Source organism: Chelmon rostratus, chromosome 21 (assembly GCF_017976325.1).
Source record: "Chelmon rostratus isolate fCheRos1 chromosome 21, fCheRos1.pri, whole genome shotgun sequence".
NCBI classification, from domain to species: Eukaryota; Metazoa; Chordata; class Actinopteri; order Chaetodontiformes; family Chaetodontidae; genus Chelmon; species Chelmon rostratus.
In genome coordinates this window covers 8,767,117-8,794,356 of record NC_055678.1, presented here as the reverse complement: position 1 = coordinate 8,794,356, position 27,240 = coordinate 8,767,117, and the positions used below count along the sequence as shown (strand labels likewise).

The window sequence follows — 27,240 nt, the reverse complement described above, 5'->3', positions numbered from 1 at the left end:
TTGTCTGAAAAAGTCTGAGAAGCACAAAACATGCATTTTCTGCTGTTTTCACACGTCTTCATCATTTCATTCCCTTCATGACAGATTGCAAACTGCAAAATTCATCAATAATTCCTTTGAGCAGGTTTACAAATAATTTACTTAATTCTAATTGTGTTAATTAATGTGGGCTCACATCATTTCCACATAACGGCAAACTGGCCCTTAAGCTCTATTAAGCTAAATCTGACACCCATAAATGTACACTTTCTGCTTGGACAGACAGCCTGTGCGAGCTAGGCAGGCCGAATCAACAGACTATGCAAGCGCACAAAAGACAAGACCACAGCGACATACAGGTATCATCTGAATACATATTTATTAGATAAATATTAGGATGTCACATCATCTAACTACATACAGTTCTGCAAGACTAAAAATCACAATTAGTTCCTTTATTTTCTGACCAGTTTAGAATATGAAATGATTGTACATACAATGTACACAATAGAGACAATGGCCACATTGCATGAATCACCTTAGATTGTATCATTTTTCCAACTGCTCATGATATCAAAAATTGTACAAACTATGGATTCGGTTACAATCTTCTGGACCCGTCCCTCCCACTGCCTTTCTCCCGCCCCTGCAAACGATTTTCTTTGTAACCTTGTTTTTTTTTTTTCTTTTTTTCTCCTTTTTTAGCTTTAGCACCTCAGAGTATGCAGGTGACAGACTAGAACACTTAGGCTAAATATTACATGTAAAACATAGCTGTCCCAGTTCCCCTAACAAAAGAGGTGAAAGTATATTACAGCGGGGGAACAAAATGCTGAGAGATACCCACAGACACTAACTAACAAGTTTCATTTTCCATATTCAGCCACTTCCAGTAGAGGGGTTGCAAGCTTTTTATTATTCTGAAGAAACAATGCACATTCCCAGGGAAAATGAATACATTTCTGTTCACATGTCTCTATATTCATTTACATATATACAGGCATCCTCGGGACGTTTGATCTAGCCTTGCCCTCAACATCCTTTCCAGGCCAGAATGATGAACGTGCCCTTTCTCTCTGTATTTTTTTTTTATTTTTGTTTGACTTTTTTTTAAAACGACCCCCCCCCCACAGAAATGGCCCTTTATCGTGATTGTGCAACTACGGGTTTGGGGTGCTGCCTTATACACCAAATTGGCTCACTTGAAAGTGAGAACAAAATATGAAGTGATAGTGACTTCCATGGGATTAATGGAAAATTTCAATTCAGAGAGTAAATAAATGAAAATGTGGCAGTGTATCGGTAAAAGAGGGATCATTTGATTTGATGTCTCTTTGTGACATAAATATGAAACAACATGTCAGTGTGCTGAACTGGAACAAATAATATATCTTAAATGACGTTTAAAATAACGTTTACATAAAACCAGGGCGGTTAAATCAGCACAATGCTACAGTTGAAAGAAATTGGATTTCTAGCCTTACAGATTATAAGAAAACCAGTACAAAATAATTTACCAAAAAAAACAAAAGGGGATAAAAATGTATATGGTCTCGTGCTTTTAAAAAAGCCACATTTTCTATAACAAAAATATAAACAATATCATGGATTTCTTTAAAATATGGTTGTGATATATCTTTAAAATACCACTGTGTATTGACAATTAGCAACAATTATGATATTCACATAGCTCACTAATTACACTGAAAGCCAGCTGATACCACATCTTTTTAAAACCATTACTCTTCAGTATCACTGATAAAATGTTAACATAAACTCATGAATAGACAACATTGATCATTTTCAATCAAATACATCTGAGCGTGAGAGAAAATATTGCGTCGGACTGAGCTTGACATCTGAAAACTGACATGAAGCTACACAATCACCTCGAGCTGACGCGGGGAAGGAAACGGGGGGCACATAAAAATGGGACACCTGTCTGTAAACGGCAGGCGAGAGACAGAGTGCACCGGGAGGGAAAATGACCAGAAAGCACGACGACCTGCAGGAAAATAGCTTATGAGACATTTGGACTGGCCTCCCCACGACGAGGAGGCGAGACAGCTGTTGAACGCTGGTTACAAACAAAGTCAGTGGTTAGATGGGAGTTCGGGAGCACGCGTGGTTAGGTTGGACGACTAATGATCGAAAGGACAGACATTATCAAGATGATACAAAAATATTCACAATGATATTTACAGTACAATAGCATTTCTTAAAAAATAATACATTTGCATACTGAACAGCACTCTTCTCAAAAAGTGAAATTGAAAACAAATGTGGCAAAAAGGTCTGCACCAATACTGCTTTAAAAACCACTTCTTGAACAGCAGTGATGGATAAACTGTGTTTGTCCTCCCCCTATATCTTTGAAATCAATATTACCTCCCATCACACTAATAGAAACACACACTCACACACTCACACACTCTCACACACTCTCACCGAACAAACACAAACGCCCCCATCCTCTCCCCTCTAACTTTGGTGATGTTGAGCAGTTTCCCAAAAGATTTATGGATAGTTTAATTATGCAGCAACAAGAACAAGAAAACAAACAAACATAATACAGTATATCCAGCAAATACATAACAAATGTATCGCTGATATCAGCATTATCCCTTCAACGTTAGTGTTAAATAAATCATACTAAATCTGACGGAAATCAAAAACAAACGTACAAACAAGAGAGCTGTGGAAACAGCAACTGATAAAAACCACACTATCTTTTTCTTTTTAACCACTTGGAACAGCACGAGACAAGGGCTTGGCACACATGCACTTTGTAGACTACTTAAACAGCACATCATTTAACAGGGAGAGAGATGCAACGTTGCAAAAATGCTGACACGAGCGACACCGGGGCTCATGCAGAGCAGACGGCATGGAACGAGTTGTAGCAGCAAGCAATAAACGCAGCAGGATCGTTACGGGAACCCCAATCTCTCATATTGTACCTTTCGTTTCCTTTAAAATCACTCCTCTGTACAGGAGGACGATAACTATACAATATGTAGAAGTGCAGGTATGCTGTTGTTGGTATGCAATATAAAGGTTTTTTTCTGTTTTAGTGAGGGGCCAAAATCTCCGTGCCAGCTGTCGACCCTCAGAGGGCTGAAAAGCAGGGATATCGTCTCTTTTTGACAAAAATATGTGTGTATCAAATTGTGGAAAAAGTGGAAGCCAATCATTCCCAAAAGTCGCTTTTCTTTAAAAAAAAAAAGCAAAAAATCATTTAAAAAACTTTTTTGTCGAGGACAGACACACGCTGATCTAACTGATCTGTTTTCTTCCGTAATGATTTTTCCTTTTTTTTCTTTTTTTTTTTGCATTGCCGAAATCTCTTTGTGCTTTTAAATGATGTGTGATGGACAAAAACAGTGCGACTAACCAGACCAGTCAGGGAATGGAGCTGTGACACCAGGAAGCTGTGGCCTCTCAGATTGGAATAACGACATGGATATAACGCACACTGGCCAGATAGCGCAGTTTGTTTGTTTGTTTTTTCAGTCATTTTTCTGTTTTATACAGTGAATTCCTTTTTCTTCTCAAAAGGAAACAAAACATGAATAAAAAATGCTACAACACGTTCCTAGTGTGCACACATACACCTGTGTGTGGCGTAAATAAAAAAATCAACTGAGTATAGCTGCACAGTTCAAAAGTATCGCCACGGGGTGAGAGGGCGGGGCGACCCCCTCGCATCCCGCCGTGTCTTTGAGTTTTAACCTCTTTCAGTCAATCTGCGCTGGCCAATGAAAACTGTACAAGAGGAAGAAGAGAAAGGGAGTGCATCTTTGTGTTTATCAAGTACTGAGCGACCGCCCTGGGTTCTCAGGGAAGCTGCAGGCAGTCAGAAAAGTTTATGTGTGTCTGAATTGCCTCAGTTGTTTTCGAAGAGCGACAGAAGGTCGTCGTTGCTATTGCTGGGGAGGTCCGGTGGATCCAGGTACGACAACAGCTCATCCGGGTTAGCGAGCTCTGGAAGAAGCTGTGGAGATGAAGGGAGAGTTGGTTAGGCATGCAAAGTGAAGACAGGTGATTTAAAGGCTGGCTTTGAAAAAACTGCTGTTCGTCAGGACTTACGTCTAAAGATGGCTCGGGCATGTCCGACCCCGCTTGGCTGTCCAAACTGCTGGAGGGGTTGAAGGCCAGGTCGCCGTGGCCGTGGTTGTTGGGGCCGGGCTGCTGCTGCTGCTGCTGCTGCTGCTGTTGCTGAGGAGGTGGAGCTTGTCGTGACGGCTGAGGAGGCCCGCTGTGGTGTAGCTGTTGCCCTGATTGGCTCCCAGGGTGTGGAGATGCATGTAAGCTCTGCTGCAGTGGACCATGCGACTGGTCGTTGCCGGCAGAGTGAGGTATCTGGACAGAGAAAGGCGGGAAACGTATTACTCAGTTATTCTGATTATGCATTAATCAGTGAGTTATTTTAATTATTCAAAGCTTAATCATTTAGCCTAAAAACTGCCCGATAAGAGTGAATAAGGCAAATCACAAGTTTAGTGAGTGAATTCAGAATTGATCACAGTCTTTGTAACTTTAGCTTAGCATGATGACTTTATCTTGGTTTAAAGGAATAGTTCAACATTTTGTGAAAAACACTGAAATAAAAAAATAAAGCAGGAGACAGCAGCGGTTGGATTAGCCAAACAGCTAGCCTTGTCCAAGATTACCAGGCGACCAGAGGACACTCCAAGACATTATTGGCCCTGGCCAAGAAATAATCCAGCATTTCACCCTACATAAAACGATGAATTCTCATTTTTTCAATTTTTGCACAGATTAAACAAATAAGATATAACATGTTTATTATTTTGCCTGAGAGGTGCTGGTAAGCTTTGTTTGCTTTGTTTCTAGTGATCATATTGGAAAACAAAAGCGTACAGTAGCAAGCTAAGCCTTTCTAGCATGAGGAAGTGTCCGCTATCAGATTTTTCTTTTAACCCATAAAATCAGATTTTTTTTAGGGTTGTAATTAGTGGCCAAGGTCAATCTGCATGCAAGAAACTTTTCAGGTGTCTGGGTGCTTCTTTGGTGAGTATCCACTACTGTCACCTGCCAAACGAAGCTGAAGACATAAATACTCAAACCTGATGCATGCAGCACTTTTCATTTAACAGATAAACAACAGAGTAAAACAGAGAGAAGCAGTTTAATGTGCAGAAAAAATGCCACAAAAAGACAGGAAAGAGAATAAAACAAAGCAGCAACCAAAGAAAAGAGAGGCTGAAATGCAGCGTCGATAAATGAAATGTCGGGAGAACTCACTGAGTCAGGCATGTTGTGGGAGAGTGGCTTGTCTTGGGCCATCAGGCTGCTGGGCATGTCAGGTGGGTGAGACAGCTGGGGGCCGTGCATGAAGTCATTCATCGACGTACCACCGGGGGTGACGTGAGGGAAGTCAAAGTTCCCGTGCCCTTGGTAATTGTTGCCTGGCACAGAAAATAAAAAACATTTAGCATGTACATTTCTGACAGTTATTGCTCGTCTGGTAGCGTGACAAACGTTTACAATATGTCTACTTGTCTATTTAAGGGTTGTATGTTTGCATCCTACCCTGGCCGCTGTATTCGCTGTTGTTGCCCCCTTGCTGAGACGACAGTAACGGGTACGGCGACGGTCCGGGGCCGAGCTGGGCTATCATCTCCATCACATTGGGCATGATCATCTGGCTCGGACTCATCGTTTTAAACCTCTTGGCCAGCGGTCCGTCTGGGTCCTCCTTGATGTGGATATCAGATTTGATAGCCACCGGCCGCCAACTACACGTCGGGTCAATGGTCACCTCCTCAAACTCCGAGCTGGTGAGATACAGACAAAATCAAAATGTTACGATACATGGAAACGAAGAGAGAGACATTATATGCACTACAAATTGGTTTCTTGTCTCAGCTTACTTTTGAATAGCGTTCAAGATTCCCCACATGTACTGGTCGACTTCAAGTCCCTCTAACAATGCTGTTTTACTGAGAAGAGAACAGACACAGGGCTTAAAATGCTGAGAGAGACGATTACGTGGATCACAGTCAAAACTACAGACAGGGCAAGCACTGTTATGTATTGAAGCTGGATAAACTTACTTGCATACAGGACATCGCCATGTCCCCCTCTCACAGTTCAGTTGTAAATACGATTCCAAATCAAAACACTGCAAGAAGAGAAAGTCTAATTTGTTATTAGGGACACAGGGGCACAGTATGTAACTTCTTGATGGAAACATTTGGGATAACGTAAGTACACAACTCAACAAAATATACAGCAAAGGTCTAATCGTTTTTAGACATTTTAACACAGAAATGTTGCATTTGATCTTTTTAAGGCATCAGATTCTGAACTCTCAGTGTGTTTGTTTCTCCCTGCACTGCCTACCTGAACATGTTTGCAGTCATGGCCTCTTGCTGGAAGCTGTATTCGACGGAAGGTGATTGGACATTTGAGGGAAACCTTAATGGCCGTCTGCTCCACGCCGTCCTCTCCGTTGAGCGTCGCGTTGCCTGATGATGCTGCTACGCTGCTGAAGTTCCTCTTAACTTTGATGCAGGAGGAGAGAAATATAAAGAGTAAACGAGGACTCTGAGAACGATCAGGACAGTATATTATTATTATTATATATTTTGTATATACCTTTGGTGATGCAGTGCTCTGCAGGCAGAAGCCTCTTCTTCAGTAAGCCCTGGAGGACAGAGCGAACTGAGGGCCTGTGGACCAGCTGCAGCACAAACAAGTGCGACTGCAGGAGGAAACAAACTGTCACCATCACAAACATCCTCATATGGTGCACTTTAATGGTCTCTTTACTGTTTCAACATCTGTATCTAGTAGAAAAAAAGGCGGATCGATCTTTTATTTTGTTCTAAGCTTCAGCATTAAATATCGTCTGCAGGTAGATTTTTCATACCTGACTTTAATTTACCTGCTGACTACCATTTGTGTCTGGATTTGCGTAAACCTCCTTTTATTAGTTCTGGAGATTTGTGTACTCACACAGCAGCAGGCGGTGACTGTGATCTGGATTGTGTTCCTTCCTGGCTGGCATACGTGTTTCAAGTGCAGGGGTTTGTGGGAGGTCTTGTTGTCGCCCCGCTCGATGGTGAGCGGTGTGGCGTTTACGCTGACTTGGACCGACGCCGGCCAGTTGGTGTTCATCTGACGGTCTTCGTGGTGGTAGCACTTGAACTGCAGCTCCAGGTCCGATCTACACAGACGAGCGAAGAAAGAATGTAAATTGGATAGCAGTATATTTTCATTAATCATGTAACCTGTCTCTGATGTAAAATAGGTCTTATAAAAAGTCTCATCTGTCTGAGTTAATGTTATACTATATGTAGCAATAAAAGAGCAGTTCCTCAAACTGTTTAATCGACAGCCTGTGGGTGCTAATCTATGATGCTTCTTCCTTTCCTGCCTCCTAATAATTCTAAAACAAACGGATGATGTGATTTCATGGTTTGACACCAGAAAGTTTCATCATTTCATGATCTTGATAAGCTCCGGATGTGAGAGTGATTTTTGTTTGAGAGGGGAGGAAAGGGAATTACAATAAATCAGAGGAAATGAATGCACGGTTGACCTTCTCCAAGTTAGCTAGGAATAATGGTGGTTTGATTTCTTTTTATAATTCTCAGCTGCAGACAGTATGACTGCACAACCTTTTCAATCTGCTTGCCAAAGGTTAAGAGGACTTGAAGGATATCCTTTGGGTTGGTTCTTCATTTTTATGTGGAGCCAAATTTCCCAGAAGAGAATCAAATGATCAGAGATACCAAAAAAAATCTTGCCGACTGTTACAGTGTTTTAAACTCAGGTATAGCTTGGTGTCATTCACATAACTATGGATGTGTACATATACATAAATGTTTTCTAGCACTGTTTCTTTTTTCTCCCAATTGTGAATGGATGATCCTGCAACAAGAACATGATCTCTCACTGGCTTCCCACACGGAATCTCCACTCGTTGTACTTAATTAGGCTTGTGCATGTATATGGATGATTTGAACAAGGCTGGTCAGGTAAAGGGAAAATAGTATTGACCCTAGTATAGCGCCCTGTGGGATCCCATGTGATAGGGCTGTATTAGCCCCAGGAACCAACAGCTAGGAGCTAAAGGGGTAAAAAATTATTTTTCCACGTTCATAATTGTATTTCCAAAACATTTCAAGAACTGTAACCACTTTAACCACAGTTTAAGGTCTCTTGCTCTCTCTCTCTCTCTCTCAATCTTGCTCTGCAGACAAGTCAAGATATCGTCTGTATTACTGTCACTTCAACCACGAAAAACATTCAAAGAAATTTCCATCTCTAGTTCGAACGTTAATTGTAGTGACAACCAGTGTTTGGGTTCCTGGAAAAGTTCTTGCATTTGAAAAACCCTTTGACTGAGCCAGAGAATATTTTGCTGGTACGGCCAACTGTTTCCAGAGAGCTAAAACTGTGGCCACAGGAATAGGGAAAAAGAAAATGACTGTACCATGAAGCTCTAAGAACAGAAAACATATCTGGGAGGAATATTTAGAAATATACTGTTTGTTGATTCAGTGCATGGCGTCTTACCTCCACATGAGCGTCTGGTGGACAGACGGCCGTAAGTGGAAGACGTGGTTGCTGACAGCCAGGTTATGCTCTAGCCTGAAGGGCTCTAGGACTACCCCGTCCCGCACTGGGAACGTCAGGCGCAGCTCCTCGTTGTGGTTGGCTACGTGGTTGAAGAGGAGCCATGGTCAGACGATTATGAACTTCTGAAGGGATAAATAACTGTTCAGATTTCAGTTACTGACCTGGAGGGGGAGGGAGAGCGGTCATATTTGGTTTGATGTCAGGAGGGAAGGGTGGCTTCACGTCCTGGTTTGGCGACAGGTATGGAGGGATGTTACTTCCCGGGGTCATTGGAGGAGTTGGGTTGCCTGGCACTGGGGAGTGAGGGTAGTTACCCACCGGTCTAGGTGGCTATAATGAACACAATCGATTAGTGAATCAAATGCTAATGGGGCTGCAAACAACACAACCAAGAGTATGATAATGTGATTAAACAAAATTGGTGCAAAAATGCACTTACCCCATTCATATTACCCTGGTTGTACTGGTATCCACTCCCAGAGAAGTTATTTGTTTGGCCATTAAAAGGTGGCTCTTGCTGTAATTTGACAAAACAGATTAGAAATTATTTTTTTCTCCAAATTAAGCTCTTGTTTGTACAAAAAAGCTGCTGACACCACACTCAAATTGCAGCCTTTTTTTTTGTTGGTATGACACCTCTTGATCATCAAATCACCATCATGATCATCAAACAGAAGGATTACTGCACCTTATAGTACTGGCCCATGGCACCGCTCGGTGGCGGGTACTGGCCCTGCAGCTGCTGTCCTGGCATCCTCTGTCCAGGGTAGTTCGGGGACGGCAGTGGCCTAGAAGCGTTGGGTGTGGGGTACTGCCCCTGCTGGTTAGGGAACTGGTTATTTGGTCCATACTGCTGCCCACCATAGTTTGGCTGTGGATGCAGTGACGACAAACATATATTCAATTCACAGAAAAGAAGCTAAAACTTGAAGGTGAAAGTGTTGAATTTATATCCCCTCACCTCTCCTGGGTACGGTCTTTTCATACCCTGCATACCCATGCCCTGAGGCCGGGGTCCTGCATAACCTTGCTGGGGCATTCTTTGGCCGTGGGCGCCGAAAGGCCCCATGCCTTGGCCCCTTGGCTGGCTCATTCCCATCGGGGGCCCGCTCATGTTGGATGCATTCATGCCTGTGCCCATGTTCCCAGGGAGGGATGGAGGGCCGCGGGGTCCTGGCTGGTTCATGAACTGGCTGTTGTACGCCTGGTTTGGTGCCATCTGGAAAGAGGAACTCATCTGGAAGACAAAAAGGGCTCAATCAACCATCTCTGAGTTGACTGTCAATGCGGCAAATTTTGCTGTTAATAGAGTCTATTCAAATTCACAGACGACAAAATCTTCTAAGCAACGCAAGTCAAAAATGTTCTAACTGCTGAAAAAATGTGTGTGCTTGTTAGCTTTTGTTAAAGCTAAATGTGCTATTTGGCTCCATAACTACTTCAGTTAATTATTCACCCTGAACACTGATTATGCCTTTTTCAACAATAAGCCTGAATCCACTTCTCTCAGCTCCCTGCTCTAGTCGTATTCCTGGTACTGAAAGGCACAAAAATGCAATCATTTCCTTTAAGAACACAGATGTTCACACACAGGTGCTATTAGTTGTTTGTTGCGTCCTACCGGCCCGTATTGGTTCATGTCCTTGTTCTGGGTTTCTTGCAGGGCGGCTACGGTCGCTGTGGCAGTGGCGGTTGCTGTGGCGGCGGCGGCAGCAACTGCGGCGGCGGCGGCGGCAGCTGCAGGCTGGGTGAAGTCTGAAGGAGGACGGGAGTGTGGAGGGATGCCCATTCCTCCAGGTCCAGCATTAGGCCCTCCAGGGTAACTGTGACAAAGAGCAACAGAATATACGTGAACGTGATCAATTTAACTGATTACGTCTTTGGAAGCGGTTTTAATCATTGCAGCCATCAGCGCTGATCCACAGTTCACTTACTTGCCACCAAAGCCTCCTCCTCCGGGGTAGTTGGGCCGTCCATACATGCCCTGCTGCATGTAGCCCTGGTTAGAGTTGCCTTTGTTGGGGAACTGCTGCTGAGGACCAGGGAACTGAGGAGAGTTCATCCCTGGATTGTTGCCAGACATACCTGAGCCCATAGGGTTGCCCCCAGGGTTCATGGGATTGTTGTTGTTGGCCATAGGATTCCCCAACACCTGTTGGGCAAAGACATAAACAGACATACATATATGTAAATGTTGGATGCTGTAACATTCAGATAATGTTTAAAAAACCCATCAAAATCAGACTCCAGGTGTATTTGAGTGCTGATTTCTCACAAATAAAACTGCAAACCAAGACAGCGTGACAGCATTTTTAAAGCTGCTACCAACAGAACTAAGAGTAGGAAAAGGTGATGTAACATGTATTCAATCTAAATCTCAAATGAACTTTCTGCCACATCATAATATACGGCATCATGACAATCCTATCAGGCACAGTCCACTCAGACACATTTTTATTCTGTTGAGCAGGTATACGATCTCACCTGGCTCTGCGACGTGTTGGTCACACCCCACACGGTGGTCACCACGGACAACGAACCTGGAGGCTGATTGGTGTTCTGTTGCCAGGGAACTGAGTCGTAGGGAAAAGACCCATCTCTGCATGGGACGGACACAAACACATCATGTAGGAAAAACAAAATGTGCCCTGCGTCACTGCACAAATATTTACCGTGCACAAAAGCACATTCGTATCAAGTATATTTGCACTGGCTGAATGACAGGGAAAGATGAAGGTTTTATTGTTAGGATTATAAAATAAAAGCCTGTTCTTCCTGTTGAAATGCACAAACATTGTATTGTAATTATTAACTACATGTACTAGGGGTCCAGAGGTACTGTTTGTCCCTATTGACTGTGCTACAAGCAGTTAGTCTGGCAGTTTGTCTGGTCACTGATCCATAAGGAACACCAGGATTCATGTGGAGAGGAAGGGCTTTCCCCGAGGGCCTGATCTGTCTCTACACACACACACACACACACACAAACACACACACGCAAGCCAAAAAGTGCAGCAGTGTGAACACTGACCCGTGTGAGAGGCTGGGCTTCATGGAGCTCATGGGAGGCTGCATGGGCACTTTTCCTGGAGGCTCGTTCTGCCTGTTCTTCTGGTGACGGAGGAGGAGGAGGCGTCCCAGCTCCTCGCACCAAGAGGACAGAAGCGCTGGAGAGAGAGCAGAGGAAGAGTGTATCAGTGCTGTCGGAGTCCTGTGAGAAATTACTGCAGGGGTAATAGCCCTACTACTGCAAGCACTGCAGAAACCTGCAAAAACTGATTATGTGAGAAGACGAGGGCGACGAAACAACAAATTAGGAACAGAAGCTTCTGAGCAAATATGGATGTAAAATTAAAATGGCCTGACAAAATGACGTATAAAGTCTTTTCTACCTTCAACAGAGAGCGAGCGTACAGTGTGTCTGTACACCCAACTATGCAACAACATCAAACATATAAACATCCTATAAGCTGAGAAAAAATAAATGACACTGAAAACAAATGTAATAATTTGAGGACCTTGTCTGACATTATCTAAAAAGTAAAAGTGAGACTGGATTCTAGGTACAATTGTGTCTTCTAATTAGTATTTTTATTTTGTTTGTTTGCTTAAATTAATTGTTTATGGGTCATTTTAAGATTACCTTTGGACAAATTAGAGCTTTTATTTCGCTTACAGACTTGTTTATGTTGACTGGACTTTTTTTATGACATATTCAGATGAGGAACAGGACTGCAGAGTAACTGTATCGCTTATATTCATGCTCGCACATTAGCTGCCTGTTTACTGTCAGTCGCATTTTTCTGTTGTGTTCCATCACTGAGTGTCACTACTACTTCCTGGAAATGACATGAAGACTGTATGGGGGAATGAATGCAAACAGTCAGAGACTTAACCTTGATATGATGTAGAAGGTGACAGCACAGAAGAACTTTATCATTGAATCAAAAATGCATTTGCTTGTACTCTTTTACTGATTGAGTGACTGATTGTTGCTCCATAACCTTCTTATTTGAATAGTAATTTGGTCTTGTTTTATAATGTTTTGCTGTCTTTTAAACCTCATTGTGGGATCATATGCACCTGCACTCTCTTTATCATTAGTTAAGTCAAGTATATGCACACTGGTGAATTTGTTTACAGTATCTACTACTGAACCCCAAATTACACCTTACATCAAGCATGGCTTCACCCTGAAAAACACATTTTTCTAACATGTAAATGCCTAAAGCTTACAAAATGTGTTGCATTATTGATTCATTTAAATGCATTTTTTTGCCTGTGAGAAGCAGCTCACCTTCCAACAGTTCAACATCCAAATACAGCACAGATCAATAGAAAATAAATAGATTTATTTTTGCCTTTGAAATATTAGATTTTAAAGTATTTGGCCCACTATAGAAAAGCACTCTTTATGCTGCAACATCACAGCTTCAATCCAGCATGTCACTGCAGCTCCTGGCCACTAGGGTTCACTCTGGGCCTGCAGATGGACTCCAGCCCTTCCCTTCTCTCCACCTTCCTACCTACCGCTTGGTTAGGCAGCTACCACAGAGCGCGTTTGATCGAATCATATGCTTTTCATCTGCAGTGCATGTTTTTGTGCTGTGCCAACTACAAAAGACTCACTTTTCCTTTTTCTCTCCCTCTTGCTTTCCGTGCCTCCTTTTAGCCTCTCTCTGCGGCGTCGGAGGACAGAGGGAATGTGGATTCAATCAAAGAGCAGGGCAGCCACCTCCTCTTATGATTCACAGCACTTCTAGGCTGACTGAGGAGCGAGGGAGGGGCGGGTGGGTGAAACAGAGTGCTGGGTGATTTCAGCTGCGGTTCGCGCAAAAAGCCACGTCAATATGACAGCAGACAGCGCAGGCTGTCCTCGCAGGCAGATCCACCCTGCTGCCACATGCAAGGACGGGCCGCCACAGCGCGTTTTACACAGAGAGGGAGAGATAAGAAAAAAAAAATAAAATGAAATAAAGGTTGAGTGAGTCAGTGAGAGAGGAGACATCAGGCTAATGGGGCTGATGGGAGGAGGAACAAACAAAAGCTTCTGACTCCTATCACAAACATGGCAACCCAGAGATTTGACCACACATGAGTGCTTGCAAACAGGGTACAAGCCCTCTGACACACACACACGTGTAAGGAAGGACACCACACTGGCTTATATTAACACACACACAGAGGTAAAATAAATAGGACACAAGATGTCCTCCAAGTGCGGCGAATTTCCGAGGACAAAACAGAATTTCAGCGTCGAAACACACACACACACACATACACACACCTTCTCCTCTCAGAGCATCGCACCCCAAAAGGCACCTCCTCTCCTTTCATTTGAACACTGAGCACACCAGCCTCGCTCTGTGTAAAGATGAGGGCTGGAATACAAAAGACATGTACAGATGGTGCCAGCAGTCTCCCTGCCTCTCCCTCTCTCCCCCACCCCACCTCCCTCCCACTCCTTTAAAAGCAGCACGGGGCTCAGGCGCAGAGGCAGCTGGGTTTTTCCTCCTTCCCACCCGCTCACGCTCCCTCTCTTTTTCTCTCTCTTTTCCCCCCTCCTTCCTCCTCCTGTTCTTGGCAAGGCAGGTGCCAGGAGACAGGCTGTGCTGTTCCTCCAGAGGATTGATCTGACTTCACCGCGCCCGTGCTTCAGTTGACGGAAAAGGCCTCTCGGGCGCTCTTCACCTAAAAACATCACACTCGCAGGTAGATGCGCAGATTTGTAGGTTAGTTTTCATTAAATACAACCGGGTCCAAGCGCGGCTAATGGGCTTACGAGTTTCACGTCTATGTTAAAACGTCCTGCAGTGTTTCAACACCCTCCCTCTCCCCAGACCTCCTTCTGATGGAGTGAGTTTTCAATTCAAGGGCCTGGCGAACAGCCAGCATGTTACAGCTCAATTAGGTCCCATTATTCTCTTCCAACAAGGGGTAACTTGCACTTCTTCTATGTTGATAAACATGTCTCCACAATTTATCCCCTAACTGTGCCACCGCGAGGCCGTCTGGCTGAGGGGACGGTATCCTCGTTTCACACCGAGGCCGACATCAACAGCCGCGAGACAAAAACACAACAACGGCGTTGAGCCAAGCGGGGAAATGACAATACATATCTAAGAGTAAGAGAGAAGAAGAGGAGAGAGAGGGGAGCACCAGTGCTGCCACTTAAGGTGGAATTATTCTACCCCACCATTAGATAAAGGGCTTATCACCACACAAAATTACCACCTCTGCTGAGCACCGACCTGTTTAAAGGAGAGGCACTCTGTCATTGACTCAGAGGATAAACTTCAGGTTTCATATGACAGGAGGAGGAACAGCCAACGCGTTACTCCTCACGCTCTCCCCCTCCTCCTCCTCCTCCTCCTCCTCCTCCTCCTCCTCCTCCTCTCCTTTACTCTAGCATCTCTCAGGACAGTGCGGATGATGAACACAAAAGGATTACTGTTTTTCTTCTCCTTTCCTCCCACAGACGGCCCTTCAGTAGACTCATCTGTTTCCCTCCCTGAGAAGAGCCAAAACTGGAGATAACCGTCCAAAATCACAGTGACTATTCTGGAGTGAATCAAACTGCCATTCGGTGCTACAGAGCTTCTTTTTGCTCTGTTTGCATTGGTCTCCCTGGCGGCAACGGGTCTCTGTCTTCCATAAGGAGAGGAGCCTATCCTATTTGCCTTGTAGATAGTCCCAGGGGCCCGGCTGAGTCTGAGCCGTATTGATATTCTGGTGCTCAGCTGTGAAGCCTGATGGTCAGCTATGGCGAAGGGCGGTAAACGCATCTGCTGGGACTAGATGGGTGGTTCAGTAGATGGGCCTGCAGCTTCCAGCTTCACTCTCCGTCATAAAGCCCCGGGGAGGCATGACAAATGACATGGACTGCATCCCTGACAGTTGTTCAATGCTCTTTCCAATGATAATGCTCCCCCACCCCACCTTTCACCGCACATACAGACAGGAGGCAGAGAGATAAACTGTGCTGATTCAATAGCTTGATTTGGTCTCTTTATGCTCGACTAAAAGAAAGAGGCCTCTGGATTAAAGGGTTAGTTCAGATACTTTTGCACTTATCTGTGGTGGTGTCTAGCCCATATTTTGAGATGTCTGTCTCTGGGACTTCTATCCATAACCCAACACAACGGATGGGAGTCAAATTTCATTTGTGCTAAAGGTGTTATATAGGCTCTGTAGCTAAACCATAGCTGTCGTGCACTTCCTCAAAAATCTAGCTAATCGTCGGGTTTAGGCAGCTTCAGAACTACCACGAGCGGAAAGTGGTCAGTTCAGGCTGCCAGTTTCTGATGCTGGTAGAGATCGTTGAGAGTGAACACAACATAAAGTTGAGAAAAAGGCTCAGCAGTCTTCTCCTTTTAAATAACACACATCAGGCAAAGCCATCACCGCTGCAAAGCTTCTTCCCACCATGAAACAAGGCAAGACGCTCCGATCACACAGTAACTGAAAGCGTGTAAACACAGTTACTGCAGCAACTATAAGCTAATGAACGATATATCTGTCTACTGCGGCAGCAGACGCTGAGCTATAAATTAAAACGTATGCTCTGGGTGAGACTGCCATCATCCCTCTGCGTCAGCTATAAATCCATCTTAGCAAAGGAGTAGTAGCTATAGAAACTGTTGACAGCATGTTCACTGGATTATCCAGTTTCAGAAAAGACTTGTTCATGTTTCAATGCTTTGAGGTGGACGAAGAATTAATGTGTTTTTGTAACTTGTGTGAGCAAATCCTTTAAAACAGATATGCAGCAAATGCACCAACAACCTGTGGGAGAGGATGACCCTAAAAACACGGCCGCCATATTAAAGGTCACTCATTCACTTCTGCCTGTTCCACAATATCCTCCTCGTCTCGTCCCTTTTCTCCCCTCCTCTTTCCCTCCGTCTACTGGCAAGGGGACTGTAGGGGAGGCAGCAGGTAAGGCAGATGCCAAGAGCTCTTATGATCCTCCTCGCTCCCTCCCCTCCCTCCCACCTCCTCCCTCTCTCCCTCTGTGCTCTGTAGCTAATAGACACCTGCTCCCTTGTCAACGCTGGACTCCCTCCTGGCATCGTCCCACATGGCTCGGTCACCAACGTCCACGCAAACACAGAGCACACATCCAGTCATCACATCACACTCACATCATCAGAGGTACTTCCTCACTTATTCCCACACTAACTGTAAAAATGAAGTCCAATTTTTTGCTATAAACCTGTCGGAAAGATTCACAACCCCCAAACGGCTTGTTTGAAGACATTTAGCCAGAAGGGCTGAAAGGAGAACAAAGACCATGAGCAAACTAACAAGAACGGCTCTAGTGGGCTGCACTCTTCAGTTTTTGAGGGAGCTCTATTCACATTCTGTTCCTCCCTCCTCCCTCGCTCTGCCCAGAAAGGTTTGAATGGACACAAGCCTCCTGCAGGCCAAAGTCAATTAAAATAAGAGAGAGTCTAGGGAGCCCTAGTATCCCTGGTTACTGAAAGCACCTAAGAGGCCATGCAAAACAGCCATGTTTAGTTTAAGCCAAAGAATTCCTCGCTTATGTGCCTCGTGTATGCTTCCCAGAACTGTAAAATTCTGGGATTTTCCTCATAAAATATGGAAAACTACACGAATAACTGGTTGCTATGCTGACGAGGGCCCAGCCGGTGCCAAACTATCCTGCTCAAACTACCGGCTGGATCGTAAATCATGTCCCACTCTGCCTCGCGGCTCTCCGGCACAGTCACCGCAGAGCCATGGATGCCCGCCTGGCAGCAATCAAACCCCTCTTTGTCTTTTCACAGATGCCACAGATGATTCATCGATGCCAGTTTGGTAATGAAATGGGAGCAACTCCTCAATCATGCAGGCTTTCAAGGGGTGGGTATAACAGGTATAACAGGTTACGGACTTATCAACCCATGACAGACCAGAGCTGTGCTACTTGTTTTTAAGGGGGAATCATTACAACCTGTACTCCAAGAATGTTGGGGCTCTGTAAAAAATAAATGAAAACTGTAATCTCCTTTATACAATCGTGTTCACAAAGTGGTGAACCCCGCTCCATCCTCGCTTATGAACGACTGAGCCTTTCCAGGATGCCTCGTTCATACCTGATTCATACTATCACCTGTTACCAATCAACCTGTTTACCTGTGGAATGTTCCAAACAGGTGTTTTTGGAGCGTTCCACAACTTTCCCAGTCTTAAGTTGTTCCTGTCCCAACTTTTTTGAAATGTGTTGCTGCATCAAATTCAGAATAAGCAGATATAATCAATGAAGCTGATGAGGTAGAACATTAAACATATTGTCTCTGTGCTGCTTTCAATTGAGCACATGTCAAAAAGGATTATAAAGTTATCAAATTATGTTTTGTTTCCTAACTTTTTTGGAATCACGGTCGTAGATTCGAGGCTCACAGGTTTAACCACCTCTAACACATGGCGCACATTTCAGCTCTCTGGTCAGCCCCTCGACTTCCCAACACTTTGTCACGGAAGCAAGTGTGAACTGGGTGTTGTAAAACTAAGTCTGTAAACTGACTTCATTAGCTCAGTTAGTGAGATTTTAAAGTCGGGTGAGTCACTTGGTGACATATTTCAGGGTGAGCGATGTTTTCAGGAGGCTGCTGAAGTGGGAAGGATGTGTGAAGTGGGAACATGTGAATGTCATGGCTGCCATGTGGCATCAAAATGTGACATATTTCCCCTGAGGTCCCTTAAACATATGCATTTAAGTGGCTATTTCATTAGGTGAAAATGAGCTGAAAGACAAATGAACAAAATCACAATGAAGGTGTTTAGCAGTGGAGAAGCAAAGGGAAGCAGCTGCATATTGTGGATTGAAAGCAATAGTGCTAACAGTTATAAAACAGCCTGTCTATCTAGGCCAGACAACTGCCTCCTGTCTGCACCTCATCTTTGTCTCCTGCTTTTTTTCTTGCATTATTTCCTCTCCCGCTCTCTCTCTCTGGAAAGTCAGTGATGTTGGAGTCTTGTCAATGAGTACTTAGGCCCGTTGCCTCATGGGGAGCCAGACTTGCTGGCTAGGTTTTATGGCCCATTTCAGAGCTGCCCCAGCTTAAATACAGCCTCCTGCTGGCCACATGGCCACAATGTCGTGCCATGTCCATCCGGCGAGGAGAAGGGGGGGGGGGCACTTGGACCCGTGCCAAAAAGGTTTTACTGAGGCCACAAGCATATGTGGCCATGTGGAAGCAAGCGGAACAAGGAGAAAAAGAAAATTCTGGGTTTCTGTTTTGACATCCTGAGTTCTTTGTTTCAAAATCAAAAACCACTGCAGACTGCCTCACTGACAGATAGGAAAGCTGTCCCTTATCCCGCTTAACTTCCCACTTGTGCTGTCACAATAACTTCAGCATTAAAATATCCAGCTAACCGCTTTGTGATGCAAATTTCTGTCTATACACATATAAAAATGCAGGATTTCTAAATAGAAAAATCAAAAATGTCAAAGATAAGACAGTTATGCTCAAATAAAATCTGTGTTCACAGATTCAAGATGAAGATTAGACTGCATATCTTTAAAGAAATCCACTTGGCATTGACTGAATACCAACAGGAATAAGATACAATATACGCCACAACCTCAAGATGATTTATGCAGATCTCATCACTGGGCTGTCATTTCTTGGTCATGGTTATACGGGAACCAAACCTTCGTCCAAGCAGGCCAGTGTTTTCAAAGATAATCTCTTTTGGCACATGCAACAAATCTCTTCATTAAAAACAGGGCACGCCATTCAGGGTCTCTGTAAAGCAAGAAGGTGGAAATCTATAGCATTTCAGCCCCCTGGTGTGAATTAATTCCTTGTGCGTTAAAGCCAAACATCTCCCACGTCCAACATTCAATCTTCAATCTGTTACTGTATGTCGCTCCCTGCCACTGTAAGCAGATTGGAAGCAAAATTCCTTCCAAACCTACATCTTTATGTCTTAATTCAGGAGCTAAAATCTGGCGGCATTATGTCAAAGTGTCTGAGGTCAAGTTTCAGAGCTTTCTTAACCACAGCGGTTTTAGCCCATTTACTAAAAGCATATATACAGCTAACCGACTTGCAAACTATCCATTGTGTTTTACATTTTTGATGCATTTTTCAAACTGCTTCAGCCAACCATTCATTCCCATTACTTTTTGTAGTGTACAAAAATAAACTAGCAGAGTCTCTAAACTTTTTTGACTTTTTTAAGTGGAAATAAATGTGCATTTTTGTCACTTTATCGTTGTGTGGAGATACAGAAGAACTGCAATTTGAATTTAAAAGTTAAAAAATCGAAAGCAAAATAGAATGCATACTTGACTCACAATTAAGCGAGAACTTGCAAAAATACTGAAAGGGTCCCATATAAGGAGAAAAGAAGACCACCTGACCGCACTGAGGTTCCTAAAAGCCATCTGCCCAGTAAGGCCGGCTGCACCAGAACAGTGTGTTTTTAACTGTGCACTTCTGCAACCAGATTATCAGATGAGCAGACCTGCAAAGAAGCAGCTTACAGGAGCCAGACTGTTTCCCCGAGCAACAGGCTGCTATTAACGAAGGCCCACCCTTAAGCCCTCGTCTACAATGATACTAATTAGGCACGGAGCAGATGTGCCCGGACTAGTGCCCACCTCAGGGTGCTGGGCAGGGCCGGCACTGTCATGGTGGCATACGCTGGTGGCTGATTCACCTGCGACCTTTTCACAGTGGGCCTGGGGTCAAAGCCTCCCTTTAGAAGTACAGTAGGAACAGACACTGGAGGAGCCTGGGCCGGGTCCTGGCACCCCTCTAGGCTCATTAGAGTCATCCATATGTGCAACGGCGGAGGATTTGAATAAAAAGCTTCCTCGTGAAAAACACCAAACACCGCCAAATGGAAACAATGAAACCTCTGATGGTTCTTATGCCGGACTTTTCTGTACATACAGCATGTTTGGCCTCAGGCAGAATTTAAAACAATATACATTTTGCAGATATTGTGCGTTTTTTCTCATTGCTTTAAACTGAAGTCTCTCATTTCTATTAGTTTTCCAATTTTTTTATTCAATTTTATAATATGCATTTATATTTTTACAATGCATTTTTGGACTGCATACAATGCATTTCACACTGTCTTTTTAAATGTTTATTAAATGTATTTTTATATATTTTATTGTACACATTTTCTGTCTCAGTTAAGTCCCTGATATTTTGTCCATATGCAAATAACATTAAAATCTGCATCATATAAACATAATATAATTTCATATCCCATATTTTTCTATGACCCAGTGCTGATACTCTGTTGTACAAGTTTACTGTCTACAAGATCCAGTCTGCTATGTTCTCATCTGTGCTTGTTGTCCCTGTTTCCATTAAAGTTTCATCAAATTATTCTGACTTTGACTTAAGCTCCAGTCACAACTTTTACTACTTGCTTTTTCACATAAGTGAGAAGGCAGGGGGGGGGTATAATTAACATACAAATCACCAAGAGGAACAAGGCATAAACTCAGGTTGTTAATGGCTTCAATGAACAGCCGAGACCACAAGTGTGAGCTATGATGCAGGCAAGATGATAAAACAACGTGTGTGACATGCTTTAAAACTGTGAAGCTCCGACAGACAACACAACAGCAGCCATGTTCTGTAGCTTTTCTAAATGACCAACCAAAGAAAGCACGTCTGATGTCATTCCATGTACAATATGTCGACACACGTCCAATGTGAGGACATAAGGGCTGTGATGAGGATGGTTGGTTGGATTCAGCCAATGTGTATGAGTTTCCTGTGCAGCACTTCAACACACAGCAAGTACCTGAGTCAGACTGACACCTCCTGCAGCAGTTGGTTTCTGTAGGGTTCAAATTTTACATTTTACTGTACTTCACAAACATTTCTAAAGATATTCAGTAAATGACAAACATTTGATTATGAGTTGCTCCCTTATTCAAACAAAAACCTTTGAGATGACTGAATGGTAGAGAAATATATGAGTTTGTAGTTCACAGACTGTCTAAAAACCTACTTAGAGGAAGAGAGAATGATTGAACATACTATACTTGAAATAAGCAAAATTATGGGTATATATGGGTATATAGATATTTACTGTGGCATGGTATAAAATAATGATAATATCCAGTGGGGGCAGTTTAAGGATTTTTGACATTTCTGGCTGTCATGTCATGACATTCCTGCTACTAACACTACAAAAAATTACTAAAAGGTATTGTTATTATTAGTTATTGTTGTCCATGGTGATGCATCTAAGCACCATAGGATGTGTACTAATTCATGAGACAACTCTTCTCTGTTACTATTGCTCAAAACGTGACTTGAAAGAATGTGGAAGTCTCTTTCGGAGCAGTTCATTTATGATAGACAACGATGTGTAAGAAGGTTTAAGCAGTGAACGCTTTACAGGTGAAAAAGGGTATGTTTATATATGCAGGGGGGTTGTGCCATAGACATGTGAAAGACAGTTTAAGTCCTATTGATTCCATTTAAATCTCTGGTCATAGATTACTTAATGCATCTTTAATGTGCTGCTTTAGCAAGGTCCAGTACCGTCACTCATAATCTCTCTTAACTGTCTCAGCCTCACTTTCCTGTTTTCACCGCTGATGCTAGAAAGCGTGGTTGCAGCTTCCGTGACGTCACCCATTGGTTTCTGAAGAGCCATTATGAAGCTGAGTGACAGCAGCAGTGTCCAACTCCACCAAACTCCTGGGTAATCCAAAAATAGTCAAAGAGGAGGAGCACAGGTGGAGCTGAGGTGGGCAGAATGAAGCCTGGTTGCCCTTTATTACTCATAACTTTAATATAATATAAAGTGAGTGATTAACACAAAAATTCACCCCCCCGTACATTTGTCATGAATGCAGAAATTAGCTATAGAGACCAGAACTGCTTTTTGTACCAGGCTATAAGCATATTTATTTCTGCTATGAAGGTGGGCATCTTAATATGGGGATCAATGGGGATTTACTCGCCTTTGGAGCCAGCCTCAAGTGGTCCTTGGAGGAACTGCAGCTTTTGCCACTTCAGCCCTGGAGGTTGCTGTTAATTTATCTCTAAAAGGATCTTTTCACCGCTTTCAGACTGTCTGAACAACACATATAAAAGATCTTGCAAGGCCTTCACTTCCTTTCTGCAGAAGATAACTCGCTCTGCTGTAGGTGCAGATCAAGTTAAGCACTTCCACTGCACTGTGATACCTGATCCACAGCTGACAAAAGAGACCAAATATATGATTTTTCACTTTTCATCTGTGGGACTGATCACAAATGAAGATCAAATAACAGTGAACCTGCAAATGCCTGCTGTTGGTCACTGTTGTTAGTTCTCTAAAAGACTCACAGTGAGAATAACGAGGAGGAGGAGGAGAAAAACGTACCTACTGGTATACCTGGCATTGCAGTGCAATTTCAGTACTCTGAATACTAACATGTTCAGAGATCACATCAAACTTTGTCCCATTTTTTTTGACAAATTTGTATGACAAATGGCTGTGGCTGTTTTTTTTTTCAGCAAATGTCACTGGATTGCCACACTAACACCTTCTCTAAAATTCCATATTTTAAGAATATATTCAAACAATTAGTTTGAAAAGTAAGACACAGGATATTTCTGCTTTTCCAGCTATGACATCACACCCTGAGGCAGCTGAAAATGGTTCGTTCAACTCGAACTCACAACACATCCTCATACCTAAATTACAGAAAAGGTCGTTGGCCAGTGACTCCCAAAACCAGCGACCAGTCAGTACGATGAAGGCAGAGCTTCAACGTACCTGGCTTTTCTCCTCACGCCATCAACGTTGTGAGAGGTTTGCAGTTTGGTTAAGTTTAGGCGAGAAAACTACTTGGTAACTACTTGGTAAGGGCTATTAGGGCTCATGGGTTAAAAGTATGTTGCTGCTACATACGTGCTTAAAACGGGTCAGTGTTGACTTTCAGTTTCACACAGGACATAAACAAGCTGTCTTCTGGGTGAAAGTCTTGTGTTAGATCCCATCCATCCGTCCCACCTTCCTACAAATGTGGACTTTCTTGCTCTTTATAGTACGTCACCTAACGTCCTCCTTTGCTCCCATCATAATTACTATGGCCACTAGAGGTTGCCGCCTAACAATAAACGTAAATATGGGTTGTAATAACCTACTTCAAAGTCGGCCCGTGTGGCCATTTCTCTGCTGAGGACGGGCTCGGCTTTCATCATGTCATAAAGTTGGTGAAGATGTGTGGAGTCGCAGCTCCGTGCCCCAGCAGCACTTCAACATCACTAACTGTGACTAACATCAAAATTGTGTCGCTGTCAGAGACCGCCTGTAATTACAATCCCCATTTCATATCTGATCTTTGGAGGATTCAATATCCAATGTGATCAAAATCCTACACTGGGTTTGACTGGGTGATCACAATAGGTGTAAACAAACAGCATCCCTGTCGGCGGCTGCATGTTCTTTTATTAAAAGGCTACGTGAAAAGAGCCTGAATCTTCCGCAAATACACAAATGACATCAACTGCTCCTGCGTGCCGTCTGCTCTTATTTTGATGCGGGACTTTATTGGGACAAACTTCAAAGAAAAAGGTCAGTGCAATTTCACAACTTGGTGGAAAAGAAACACATCTCCAACAGAGAGAACAAGAGATTCATTGAAGCTGACAAAACAACAGTAATGAATAGTTGGAAATGTGGAGAACCGTGCAGCTAGCCAGACATCTCTTTACCAACACCGCCTGTTGCAAAACCTCTCTTGTCTTAGCATGTTGGGAGCTGTCCCACAGACACATTTTAGAGGGGAAGAAAAATCATTGAAGAACTGCCCAAACCAGGACTTTACTGTACAGTTTAACAAAACCCCTCTTGATGGAGAGAAGTGAACAATAAAGAAACCAACATGCCAAAATATCATTCTCGAGTGAGGCTGATAGGAGGGAGAAATCACACCAGCTGACTTTACCTCTTAAGAGAAGCTCATTCATTAAAGGAGTACTCCGCCCTTTTACCTCGAAGGTGACATAAAAAGTTGTTTTGTTGCTGTTGTGAGGTTGGATTCACGGTTGACTCGCAAAAAAATGGTATCAAAATGTCCAAAGGAACTTATATAAAAAAACTCCTCCAGCGAAATCCACCTGCCCATCATTGATCTATCTGGTCTAACACTGGCCACTTCAATGATAAATAGCTAAAAATGATACATCTAATGGAGATTTGGAGCTATAAGGAGGAGAAAGAGTGACATGGAATAAGTTTATTTACAGTTGAGCATGCAGACTAATGGTGGAGAGGTGAACTGTGCTGCAGGAGTGGTTTAACAAGTTTCTATGGCTGTTTTGTCTCCTGCTGTGAGTGAAGGAGCACGCTACCAACCTTCCACAGCCATCTTTAAAGCCTACAGACACTTAAGTGTCCCCTGAAGTTGAACAGGAAGAGAGCAGGTGCATAAGCATCTCGCAGCGCAGTCAAAAGCCTAAAAATTTAAAAAAGCATGATAAAAGCCATGATTGGACCATGAGAGACACCGAATCCCTGATCTGAAAGCAGTGAATTGCTACACAGGACGGGAATCTGTGCGTGTCTCTGCAGCGAGCCTGGCTGGTTGTGCTGTGTGGCACCGAGGGGAGTGGGTGTGATAAACTGCCAAGAGCCTCGCGGAAAACGCCGCCTCAAGTAGGTCAGCGCGACTCAGAGAGATAATCAAGGCCATTTTGACCCCTTCTGTGCGAGCTGTAAGTGGGTCAAACGCAGCAGTCAGCTGTTGCAACTCTATCACGCGGGGCGCTGCGAGGCACTCGTCATACTGTCAAACCCCATTCCGTTAGTTTAAGACGTGGCAGGGTGCCCGCCTGCACCCACCAATGCAGGGATCAACCCTCCATCTGCCCCCCCCAGGGGTAAAATAACACGGAGCTGCTCTCAGCAGCAGCAGATCCCACCTTCCCTCTTGTCACTGAATACACCCCCTGCAAACACAACCCTCTTTAACTGTTGTCTCCTCCTTTTGACAGCTCAAAGCTTCGCAGCTCTGTCCTATTCACAGCAGCGCAGACACCCCCCCCCTCGTCTATGTCTAAAATGCCACCCGCATTTCAACTCCAACTCGAGCAATGTCCTTGCTTATTTCTCACTCTTCCCAGCACAGAAAAGAGGGGGACTCATGTGTCTAGAAACACTTCTGAGCACAAATCTGCAACAGCAGAACAAAGGCGATACAGGGCAGCCTTAATCTCTGCACTACTGAAGCCAGCAGCTATTTTAAAGCTCTTTCTCTGTGTCTCTCTATCCCTCCCACCTTCCTCTCTTCTCTCTAACATTCTTCCTCTCTCTCTCCCCCTCCTCCCTCTCTCTTCCCCCTCGTTTCCCTCTGTGTCTCAGGGCAGCAGCTTCTCTCTGTTTTCCTCTCCTCTCTCCCTGCGTGTCCAGTGACTGACTGCACAATACACATCAATTATTCATGGCTGCTCTCTCCGTTTCGCAGGCAAAACCAATCACAGATGGAGTCATTGCTAATGGGCTCCTGCTGTACTTGCCACCGGCTTCTTTGCACTCAAGCAACAAATACCCCAGAGACAATGAGAGGAAAAACGGAGGGAGGTGGTGGGGGGGGGGAGGAAACTTCATACAGCACTAACAGCCATGAGGAGAAGAGGAAGACACACGTTTGTGGTCAGAGAAGAAGAAAGGTACGGATCGCCACAAATCATTCAGCAAAATTAGGAGCCGGCTTCTGCAGCAGTAAAGGGTTAAAGACGGAGGGGGCGAGAGGGGGGAGACAGAGAGGGGGGGGGGCAGAGGTGGTGGTGGTGGGGACAGGCAGAGAGGGAGAGAGAGAGAGAGAGAGAGAAAGAGAGAACCAAATGCTTATCTCCTCACCTCGGATGTATGCAGCAGTTATTGATGTATCTTCTTTTTCTGTCTAGTGATCCATTGCTTGCTCTCCCAATACACACATCACACAGAAGCGGCCACAGCCACTTCGCCAGAAGGGAGAGAGGGAGGGGAGGGGAGGGGAGGGGAGGGGAGGGAGGAGAGGAGAGGAGAAAAAAAAATGCAGGCAGCTCACATTTCAAACCTGCAAAGGGGGGTGGCGCCTAATGTGCTAGACAGCCTGTATCTTGGCCCGGGTCCAGAGCAACGAGTAAAAGAAGCCTCAATCATTTCATTTAAAGCAACATTTGTTGCGAGGGAAGTCCCGCCGAAAAAAGTGGCGGCAGAGACGGTTCAGGTGGGTACATTAAGCAGTGATTTCAAGCCCCCAAACCTTGTCTATGCATACAGTCGACTTAATCCATCAAACTAGTCATTGTAATTAAGGGGCATAGAGGACCGGGCGGAGGAGGAGGAGGAGAAGGAGGAGGCTGGGTATTGTGGCTTCCTAATGCGCAGAGGGTTGGAATCAGAGAGGGAGGGGCCAATTAGACCACATTTGTCTTTCAGCACACATGAGCCCGAGCAGGCTTTTGGATAAATAATTACACCCATATAAAACATGTAAACTGTGGGCAGACACACCACCTGAGGCAGTCTGGAGCGTCTATTGTCATCTGCAAATAAAAATACTGACGCTCACCAGCAGCCAGTCAATTCAGGTGTCAAATTGGTGCAACTGATCTGTGGCTAAAATACAACAACGAGCATTTAATTAGAGACATGAGGTAGGAAACATCCGATTTTGTC

The 27,240-nt window shown here is 44.0% G+C and overlaps 1 protein-coding gene across 3 annotated transcripts in view; it reads right to left on the bottom strand.

The window, feature by feature from the left end:
* Positions 1-333: 333 nt before the first annotated feature.
* LOC121624762 (zinc finger MIZ domain-containing protein 1-like) overlaps positions 334-27,240 on the bottom strand; it is a 115,763-nt gene continuing 88,856 nt past the window's right edge. The window contains exons 1-19 of one of the 3 annotated variants that reach the window (XM_041962633.1): positions 26,437-26,537; positions 11,624-11,759; positions 11,077-11,191; positions 10,527-10,744; positions 10,184-10,415; positions 9,554-9,829; positions 9,281-9,463; positions 9,032-9,109; positions 8,754-8,922; positions 8,530-8,671; positions 6,964-7,174; positions 6,604-6,709; positions 6,349-6,509; positions 6,060-6,127; positions 5,877-5,945; positions 5,536-5,780; positions 5,248-5,411; positions 4,069-4,341; positions 334-3,973 (exon numbers count right to left, since the gene is read on the bottom strand). In XM_041962633.1, coding sequence (XP_041818567.1) covers positions 3,866-3,973; positions 4,069-4,341; positions 5,248-5,411; positions 5,536-5,780; positions 5,877-5,945; positions 6,060-6,127; positions 6,349-6,509; positions 6,604-6,709; positions 6,964-7,174; positions 8,530-8,671; positions 8,754-8,922; positions 9,032-9,109; positions 9,281-9,463; positions 9,554-9,829; positions 10,184-10,415; positions 10,527-10,744; positions 11,077-11,191; positions 11,624-11,667 — 2,862 coding nt within the window. In that variant the 5' untranslated portion in view covers positions 11,668-11,759; positions 26,437-26,537 and the 3' untranslated portion in view covers positions 334-3,865. Of the gene's footprint in view, positions 3,974-4,068; positions 4,342-5,247; positions 5,412-5,535; positions 5,781-5,876; positions 5,946-6,059; positions 6,128-6,348; positions 6,510-6,603; positions 6,710-6,963; positions 7,175-8,529; positions 8,672-8,753; positions 8,923-9,031; positions 9,110-9,280; positions 9,464-9,553; positions 9,830-10,183; positions 10,416-10,526; positions 10,745-11,076; positions 11,192-11,623; positions 11,760-26,436; positions 26,538-27,240 lie in introns of those variants that run through there. The other 2 variants (XM_041962630.1, XM_041962632.1) reach the window with 2 other exon arrangements.